The sequence below is a fragment of the Melanaphis sacchari genome, unplaced genomic scaffold (genome assembly GCF_002803265.2).
Source record: "Melanaphis sacchari strain LSU unplaced genomic scaffold, SCAv2.0 Contig24_pilon_pilon, whole genome shotgun sequence".
Classification (NCBI taxonomy): Eukaryota; Metazoa; Arthropoda; class Insecta; order Hemiptera; family Aphididae; genus Melanaphis; species Melanaphis sacchari.
This window is the reverse complement of record NW_020271125.1, coordinates 1655559-1666072: the sequence shown is the minus strand read 5'-3', so window position 1 is coordinate 1666072 and position 10514 is coordinate 1655559. Positions and strand designations below refer to the sequence as shown.

General features: G+C 29.7%; 1 protein-coding gene across 1 annotated transcript; it reads left to right on the top strand.

The window, feature by feature from the left end:
* Positions 1-2630: 2630 nt before the first annotated feature.
* On the top strand, positions 2631-4195 carry LOC112595013 (protein CWC15 homolog). Its single transcript, XM_025340078.1, has 4 exons — positions 2631-2929; positions 3012-3122; positions 3188-3350; positions 3944-4195. Exons 1-4 carry the CDS (start codon positions 2799-2801, stop codon positions 4187-4189), a joined length of 651 nt encoding a protein of 216 aa, XP_025195863.1. The 5' UTR covers positions 2631-2798; the 3' UTR covers positions 4190-4195.
* The last annotated feature ends 6319 nt before the right edge of the window (positions 4196-10514 follow it).

Here is a 10514-nt window from a genome sequence, read left to right as displayed (position 1 = left end):
CGAGAGGATCGAGAGAAATTCAGCGACCAATCAGAAACAAGTAAGATTATTATCATATTATCATATAATTATTATGAAACCGCGCATAATATTGATAATGGTTAATGGAGATTTTATATTATAATTATACCTACTAATAATGTATATTGTATACCGTATAGTGTGCAAAACTGAAAACCATTCTTTAATTGACAGGTAATCATAATTTAAGGCTCTGTGGAATCTAATGAATATGCTAAGTAGGTATAATGTATATAATATGCGCTTTCTTATGCAGAAAATGTATGGATCATAATTGATAATTTACTTTACTTATTATTTACTTATTTCCAAATTGTTTAGTTTATAGAAAATACAATAGTGACTTCACTATTGTTGTTAAATAATAATTAGATTGATTAATATGTTTGATCATTATTCATTACTAATTAGTATTATGGACGTGTAAATGTGTAGTATATTTGTTTCAATTTCTGCTGCTGGAGTGCTGTTAAAACTGTATACAGTGCAGTATTATAAAGATACTTTTAAAATTGCATATAAATAGAATACCAATACATTCATTCAGAGTATATATGAATACTTAATTAAACAAATATTTACTTAAATATTTTACCATACTGACTACATGTATTTAATCAAAGAATAAATATAATAATAATAATATAATAACTAATATGTATGGTCATTTGTATTATGGATGTATAATATTTTAAGTTCAGCTCCACTGCTGGAGTATTTTAAAACTTTGTTTTATTTCATTTTTCATGTTCAGTGGTAATATTTTGAAGTTGAGATTTACATGTAGTTTTGTAACAATTGAGCTGCTATCAATTTTATTGGAAGCTCTAAGTTGTTAGTATCTATTAGCTTCCTTTATTTCTTTGAATGGTATCCAAAAGTGAATCAAGTTTCTTTTGTATATCAGATACATATCCATAGAATAATCATTGATTCATTAAACCGACACCCACCATTAATTTATTTAATGTGCATTTTTCTTTTCAACAGGTTCTACAATATCTTGATTCACTAGAAGTTTTCAAAATTATCAAACTGTTCAGTTGATTATTTTCGAAAAGTCTGAACTAAATGCTTTCTGATAGTAAAATTAAGTGAATATGTTTCAAATATTTGATCTAATCATCAAATCTGGACATACATGTATATATATGATTACATATATTACATAAACATTTCAATTTACATTACTTGATAAGATTTCTCGATTGTCTACTGACATCATAGGATGATTCTTTTCAGTAGTAGATTTAATTCTCCAAGTTGTAGGAGACATGCGTTCAATTTAGCATCGCATATTTTAACAGCAACATTGTGGCTAATCATAATTTTATCTTCTTTACTGCAGTATTTATTTTTGGCTAATTTAATAAACCTTTCAGAATCGCGTGAACTTGAGTAATGCATTTATACATTGATCATACGTTTATTTTCGTCCATTTAAATAAAAATATTTGATGATGTATGTATAGACTCAAATACATATTGTATTGATGCCTAAATACGATGAATATGCATTGCTCCTATCTCTATTAGATAATGTACAGTGAAAGTAATGATAAATTCTTTTGTATGTTGTCATCTCTCAATTCTCAGATATTCCAGCCAACATATTTTCAAATCTTCTACATTGCTCATGTTGTAGATTTTGATGTTTTATCAAATATAAGGTTTTCTTTTGAATGAACCTTTAATTTTGTCTGCTGTATTTTTCGCCATGAAGATGATCAAGCATACCAACTACAGAAATTTATGCTCACATTACCCATGACATTCCAACGTCCATTATAAATACTGGATCATCATCACTCATAAAACCTTCGTTTTATATTGCCAGTTCTTTCTTTAACTTTTGTAAAAAGTGATCCATGTTTTGATTCGTCTTTTCTTGGTAAAACAAAAGCAACAAGGAATCCATTACCATACTCATCACTACAACTAGTGTAGTAAGAAGAAGTCATACTCTGTGGTACTGGGTGAGTCTACACAGATTTTCATAACCAAATTTTGAATCATTTCTATGAAACTTAGGTTGCAATAATCAAAATACATCATCGTTTCAAATAGGAATAAATGATTGGATTTTCTTCTTCAGAAAACTATTCATTTTCCATCCATATCATTACTAACATAGTCTGAAGAATGAAGCACCTCAACTAAATTGAAATCCTTTCAACATTTCTAGTAAATCTCTCTTTGGATAACAGTGGTGCGTCATAAATACTTTGAACATTATTTCTAATATCGTCTAAAATTTTGAAAACTAACTCCTTCTGAGATTTTCCTAAAATAAACATAAAAGAATTGAGTACTTTTGGAAGTAATTTTTAAATAAATTTGTTTTCTTTAAGGTTTTTAATTAAATGTTTTAATTTTAGATTCTGGGTGATGAAGAATTCATTGTTTAATGATGTGTATTTTCTTCTAATTTTTATGTACGTAACTGGCGTCTCGTAACCATAGTAAGCATAGCCGTGGTTTAGACGCAAGTGGTGTTATCATTTTATTGATGTACAGTGTGACCACGAATAGGACAAGAAGAACTGTACATTATAATATCTTCAGAAACACTTGATTAATCAATATTGATAGTAATTTCATTTTGTGAAATTTTGAGATACGCTGATACGCATTGTTGTATAATCGTCACTCCGTCTGCGTTCAGTGTTTTTCCGTTTTCTCATTGTTGTCACCGAATCTCGTATTTCTTAGCCAAACGCCGAACGAAATCGTTGAAATATATTTTTACGAATTATTTGTTTAGTATTCTTTAAGATATGACGACTGCTGCCCGACCGACGTTCGAACCAGCCCGCGGTGGCCAGGGCCGTGGAGAAAACGATCTCAGTGCCTTGTCTGTACAGTATTCCAGCAGGGATTTACCGTCACATACAAAATTAAAATACAGGTATTTCGCGTTCAGCGTTCAACTATCAGTAATAATTATAATAAAGCGATCGTTTATAATGTGTTATTTTTGTTTTGTGTAGAGAACCGGGACAGGGCACAACTGAAGAGCTTCAGAAACAAGATTTTGCCAAAGTACTCGAAGAAAAAGAAAAAAGTGCTACTACCAAAGCGATAGGAGGTGAACCTCCGGTGTAAGTCTAATAAATAAGATATAACCAATGTTTAAACTTTTATCTACAAAAATAATATTATATAGGAAGAAAATACGTCCCGAACATGTTCCAATTGCAACATTGGATGTTGATGATCCATTAGATTTAGATGCTTCAGATGATGACGATAGTGAAGATGATGCTGAAGAATTAATGTTAGAATTGCAAAAGATTAAAAAAGAAAGAATGGCTGAAGAAGCTCGTATGGTAATATAATATCTTATATATTAGTATTTATTATTTATTTTTTAAGTGTTAAGATAGTAAAGAGGAAAATCAATTTAAATAACTCTTTGAAGCAATTGGAATGATTTATTTTATACAAAATTTTTATTATTTTAAAGGCAGAAATGCATTTTTTAAATTTATGTTTTTGTATAGGTACATCATAATAATAAAAAATAAATTACATTTAGAAATTGTTTTTTTTTATTATTACTTACAATTATATTAAGTTATTAATCAGTAGATCTTAATGAAATAATCATTTATCATTCTTTTAAAAACTAACAAAAACATAAATTATTTTTTCATTCTTACATTTTTACTATATTTAGTGACTTCATATGCATCATAAAGTAGTCTGTAGACATAACATAATAATTGTGGTACTCTTGGTGATGTTTTAGTAGATTTAGTTAATTTTAGGTTTAATATTACTATCTAAAATACTCCCTTGAATTGTTCTCTAGTATATTTCTGTTAAAAACTTTATAATGTGGTAAAAATACTTGTAATGAAAATTAAATATAGGTATAAAATAAATAAAGTATTTTGTTATTTTTTTATTTATTTAATAGGAAGCAGATAAACGTGAAGCTGAAGAACAGATTAGAATCCAGAATATTCTTCAAGGAAATCCGTTACTAGCCTATGGAGGAGGATCAGCAGTACCTAAAGTTAACCAAAAAGTCAAGAGACGCTGGAATGACGATGTGGTATTTAAAAATTGTGCTCGTACAGAACCAGAAAAGAACACTACATTTATAAATGATTGCATACGTTCAGATTTTCATAGAAAATTTATGGATAAATATATAAAATAATTTTAATTATGTTTTTTAACTTGCATAAAATAAAAATTTAGGTTAATTATAATATACAAATACATTTTTTGTTAAAATAAAATTATAATATGAATAATAATAATTAATTATTTCAACAATTATACTTTCATATGAAAAAATTAGAGTGTAATTTAATTATCTAAAATTTTAAGTTATGGTAGATAATTTTATTCAATTTGTTTGTACCTAATGTAAAATTATTCAGATTTACTAAGTATTATTTAGTTTTCTTAAATTCATTACAATCTTCGTTTTCATAAATAATATTACAATCTGTATATATTTACCCCTATGTGCTGCTTTTCAACATACAAAATAATTTCAAATGTATTAAATTTTATATTAAATGTATTAATTTTTTCTTATTTACTTTAATAATGAACCTATTTATGATCAAACATAAAAAGAAAGAACATGTTAAGAACATTATTCATGATCTCTTGTTAGTTTTTCACAATATTTTTATTCTAAAACATAAAAATACTTATATTTTATTTTAGAATAAAAATATTTCTTATGTTTAATCATAAATGAGTTCACTATTATAGTAAATAAAAAAAAATTAATACAATTTTTAATGCTGTACGTTTATACAACTGTAGAGACAATTACAGTATTTTTTAAATGTATGTACTGATTGTGTTCTTTATAAGTGACAAATGATAAATAAAGGAGAGTAATTCGTCTATATTACTGATAGACTTTTAAGTGCACCATTGGTTCATTTTTCATATTATTTCTTTTGAACTGGAGAATATGAAAAAACATAATAAACAAGAGTACTTTAAAGTTAATGCAATATAAGACAATGTGAGTGTATATTATTATTAGATGTAACCGATGTAGGTATCTGGAAATGTCATGCCTGACATCTTTGATCCTTGTGTGGTCAGTTTAAAAATAGACTAGATCAAGATAATTTATAAGTTGTAATAGGAGGGTAACCATTAGGAAGATAGGGGATATCCACAGCAGAGCCATTAATTAGCACATACATATTATCCATATTATTTAGTATAATAACGAAAACAATGCAGACCACCAAACCGACGGCCTAATGCGAGCAGTCTGTCTTCTAGATAGAGCGACTTTTAGCGTCGAAATCAAAGACTTCGTACAAGATCAAATTTTTGATTATGTAAGAATATTAATAAGCTGCGAACACACTTGTAACATTTGCGCGTAACATAACGTAGACGCGTTATAGCAATAGATGTGTAAAGACGTAACACTTTCGCGCAACAAAAATTGATACGCCACGAAGTTAAATTGCGTTCCGTGAGTAGCATCTAAAGATTTTTGCTTGACGGGGGTTACGAATAGTGCATCTACCATCTACGTTACGTTACGCACAAATATTACAAGTGTGTAGGTACGCAGCTTTACATTCCTCAATAATTGGCTCTTCAAAACAACACCATGGATTTATCGCAGTTTATGAATATTTGACTATCAAATAGGTATGATAGAGGCTGGTTACAATTGGAATTTAGAACTAACCCGACTTATAATATAAATTATTCCCACGATTCTGTACAGGTTTAAATTACAAAATATTTCAATAAATAATCTTATAAATACATTTTTTTATTTGTGAGAACAATTTTTTTTATATACTTGGGTAATCGGGTAGGTAAAGTTTTACATTTAAATACTTCGAATTCACAGTCCATTTTTATTTAAATCATATTAGGTATACTAACAGCGAGGTGAAAAATAATACGTCAATTAATTTTTACTACAATTTAATTTATTAATTTTTACAATTTAATTGTTTATTTGATAGTTATATCAATAATTTAAAATACATTTTGCGATTTCATTAAGTACCTACCTATATATTCGGCTATTCAATACAACAGGTATTGCATTACAAATAATTTTGTTACCAGAACGGCCTTTTAACTGAAAGACTCGTAATCGATTAAATAAATTATAAGAATTTTGTTTTCTACTCGACAAATTATTTTTACTTGAATATTATGTATATGCAATAAATATTTATTTTTATCGAAATATGTAAGGAATATTTTATAGTGTGTATTGCTCTATTTTAAAGGCGTCATTAGTGATATTCGCATGAAATACAAAGTAATTTACAACAGCAAACCACACTCTGAGCGACTGAGCAGTTTATGAAATAGGTATAGTAGGTACCTATACTCAGATTTAAACATTATTTTCACATGTAGAATTATGGAAAAAAAAAGTTCTTAGTTTGAAACTATTACGGTTCGTTGAAATAACTGACAAATCATAAATGGAAAATATGTATAATTGTTGTTTAAAAATCAGTTTTTCAAGTAAATATATATTATGCAATATGTATACAAGTGTCAGGTGGCGGTGTGTCCGCTATGTCTACGCTGCAGCTAAAGTTAAATAATTGATGTATGCACCTGCTATTATCGAAGTTTTAGGGGAAAGCGCAGTTTTTTCTGATTTTTATTTGAATAGTAGGTGCTCTGACTAATAATTTTTTTTTTTTAATCCAGATGACTCCTAATATAAATTTGGTACAAAAAAAAAAAAAAACTCATTTCGGGTGTCAAGTTTACATTCTCCTCTACAAGTTTAATAATGTCTTATACATTTTCTTCAATGAGACCTAATTATTAAACCTATAAATAAATTTCTTATCGAGTCTTACTTATTATTGCACTCCAACAGATTAATTTAAAATCAAGCCCATCCGACACCTCAGACGTCTACAATAACCGTGGTATGAGCCGATGGAACACATCCGTAAATCGCGATAAAAGTTGGTGACCACAAAATGTGGTTTTTACCGTTGCACGCTTCTTCGGTGTATTTGATCAAACCGCAATAAAGCTTTTGTTTTTTATCGACATTTTCAATATTATGATTCAGTGGTAAACTGACGTATTTTGACGCGTCTTCGAGATTAAGCCCTCGAAAAGGGCTGCTGCGGCCCCGGAGCACCGGCGGTGGGTATAGCGGCGCGGGCACGAGACGTCCGACGCCGTCATCGATTGACGCGGCGTGCGGACGGTTCACGAGCGCGGGACCATCGCGCGACGAGTGCCATCTGGCGGAGAGCGCGTGATTCCACACGCCGACCGACAAGTCCGCGCCGGTTCGCTGGCGGACGATCGGCCATCGGTTTCTGTCGGACGGTCGCGCGACGCCGTAGAATGGATCTCTGCGTCGGCTGTCCGTCGGCCGACCGCTTCTCATGACGCGGAACGTGGCCCGCGGAAAATCCGCGTCCCGGGACGCCGACAGCACGCGTCGTACCGGTACGCGACCCATTCCGTGCGGGTTCTGCAAGGTTCCCGACGGTCGCGTCTACTATTAATAGAGGTCGTCTGCACGTTGTTCCGGTTAACTGACTAATGGTCCGCCAGCGATGGCGCGGCTGTTGATCTTTTAATTTCTCTAGTACGGGCCGTCAGTTCTCACGGCGGCCCACGCCTCGAACCTGTGGAAGAATTATTGCTAATTTGGGTTTGAAATTTCGACGCGACCGACGTTCGGTCATCTTTAATTAATTCTGTTGGTTTTGAACGTTGTAAATCTTCGATGTGTGACTTGTTGGGGTCATTAGGTATTGATTACTGTAAAATGATTGTTTTTTTATTGCGTCTTTTTCTATTTTCTTGGTTTTCAGAGTGTTTTTCTCAATTAGTTCATCAGTATATGAACGAAAATTATTGCGATTTACAAGAGACTTTCGACAAACTGCCGACGGTACATATTATTATAAATCATATAGGTAACACAAGTTATCGTCGATAACAAATATTTTATCATAGCTAGGTGTCTTTCTGCTAATGATTAAGAAAAAACAGATGAAGGACGTTCAGCTATTAAACTATTAAAAAATAAATAAAAATACACTACTTAAGTTAATTGAAATTTTTTTTTCCAATTTTTGAGCTATAACGAATACATTTAAATGCATTTTATAAGTTTTCAAGTCATTTTTGCATTTTTTTTTTTTTAAGGAAATTTTTGAGATTTTTGAGATTTTTTTTTTCTCGGTCGTCTCAGGTGGCACCAACCGTGGACACGATTAAAACTTAAAAGGGACTAAAAAAACGTATTTTTTTTGTATCGCGTGAAAATATGGCGCTTATAAAATAATTATTATTTTGGTGGTCTAAAAATTGCTGTCGGACAATAATTACTTTTGTATAGAAATCGCGTGATGTAATAAAATCATACATATGCGCGTGATTATAATCACTATAGAGAAAATTTGATTTAAAGTACATTTATAAAAAGGTTCTACATTTCTTTGGACGAACATAATATCATTATTTGTATAGTATTAAAATTTGTTTCAGAAGGGTAGTTTATGGGAAAGACAAGAAATCTTGATATATAAGATAGCAAGTATAGTTGTATTAAACAGTATCGTATTATTATATTATTTAAAGTTTAAACAAATGCGTTATTATAATTTATAATATGAGAACAAAAATAAATGTGTAAAAAAAACCTCACGATAAAATATATTAATTCAAACTAAAATACATTTATTATACTCAATTGAATCATTGTAACTATTATCGTTAGTATTACATATTATGTTTTTAGGTATAAATCTTGAATATATTTTTGATTTTAATTCTTCTTGAGGGGGCAGCGACTGGGCGAGGTGTTCGATAAATATTTTTTGAAATATTGGTATTACATTTTTTTTGTACATTAAACTTTTGTGGTGACATTTAATTTTCAGCCTCTTCGTCCTTCGATTTGACATTATATCACGTTTTCAGTTATTTTGAGTTTTATTGTAAATCGTCCTAGTAGCTTAGAAAATACAACTTTTTTTCCTAATAATGTTTGTTTTTTTTCAGTATTATTATTATAGTCGAGTAGGTATTGAAATTTGCCAATATAAATCGTACCATTGAACTGTAAATGGATACGTTTTGGCATAAACTTGAGCCTCACGTTGTGATATAATTCCAATTTTCCTGTGTGCGCAAAATGTTTGGCTTGTCTCATATTTTTAATTTTGTTCAAAACATCATAGGAACTATTTTTCGTATATATTCATAGCTTATTATTTTTATTTGTTCGTTTGTCAGTTCTTCATGTTTGCATTGTTTTGTTATACCGTTTTCGTCAATTAATTTATGAATATTAGCAATATGATACAAAACAGAAAGAAATGTATCTATTAATAAATCAGATTTTCTTCGCACGTATGTGCCGACCACCATAATGATTATTAATTCTTGATTTCCATAAATATACATTGAGATATTTTTTTTTCTGTCTTCATTTTTTTCATAAGACTTTGACAGGTGCCATATGTTAAACTACTCAAACTCATATTTATTTTGGGTTGCTGTGTCCGGAAAAAAATATCGAATACCTCTATGACAGTCAGATAAAAACAGTTGAATCTTACAATCATATTTTACAGTTAATTTTTGTTAACAATATTTCGAATGCGGCTCTTTCGAGGTCACCCGTGACTATCCCTTTTGGACTAATTGAAAATCAATTATTTTAGAAATATTTAAATCCACAGCCGAATAAATGCAATATTTTGTACAAAATCCCGGTGAATCGTATTGGCTATTGGGTAAATTATAAATATTCTCTTGTTGGTGATAATTTTAAAACTTTGTAAACCCCAGGTCTAATATAATTTTTTGATTTTGTTTTAAGATATTCGACAGAATTTAACTATTTGCGCAAATAATATATCTGATAACATCAGTGCCTAATGCCTATCCAATGTATATATTACCAATTAATTATTCTATTTTTAATTATAATAATACACTTGCTTAAACTTTAAATAACAGATTATAAGAGTATAATATTATTTAATGTAGGTATGTTCGCTATTTTATAAATTTTTATTTTTTGTCTAACCACGCATGCATTTTAGATACAGATTATCGGATAGTGTGATTTTTAAGACGTTATGCGTAAAATGCGACTTATATTTAAACATTTTAAACACGGAAGCAATTGTCCGACAATAACTTTTAAACCATCAAAATTATTCTTTTTTAAATCACAATATTTTCACACGATAAATAGTTAGGTTTTTTTTTAGTTGTATATTCTTTTAAATCGAGTATTATAGTCCGCAATGAGCGGCTTGTTGCTGCTTGTATAATATTATATTACCGAATTAAACATGTTTCAATTTTATAACATCAAATTTGCTGGAATGTAGGTTTTTGTTGTGATGAATGTACTGTTATAGTATAAAATAATAATATGTGTTAATTACGTATTTTTGACGTTCTTTTAGTTCTTAAACAATGTTATTGGTTTTATAGTATGACGTTTTTATAAAATTAATGATAGT

Coding starts and splice junctions, on each gene's coding strand:
- LOC112595013 (XM_025340078.1), top strand. CDS start 2,799: ATGACGACTGCTGCCCGACCGACGTTCGAACCAGCCCGCGGTGGCCAG. Junction 2,930..3,011: donor CATACAAAATTAAAATACAG/GTATTTCGCGTT, acceptor TGTTTTGTGTAG/AGAACCGGGACAGGGCACAA. Junction 3,123..3,187: donor ATAGGAGGTGAACCTCCGGT/GTAAGTCTAATA, acceptor AATATTATATAG/GAAGAAAATACGTCCCGAAC.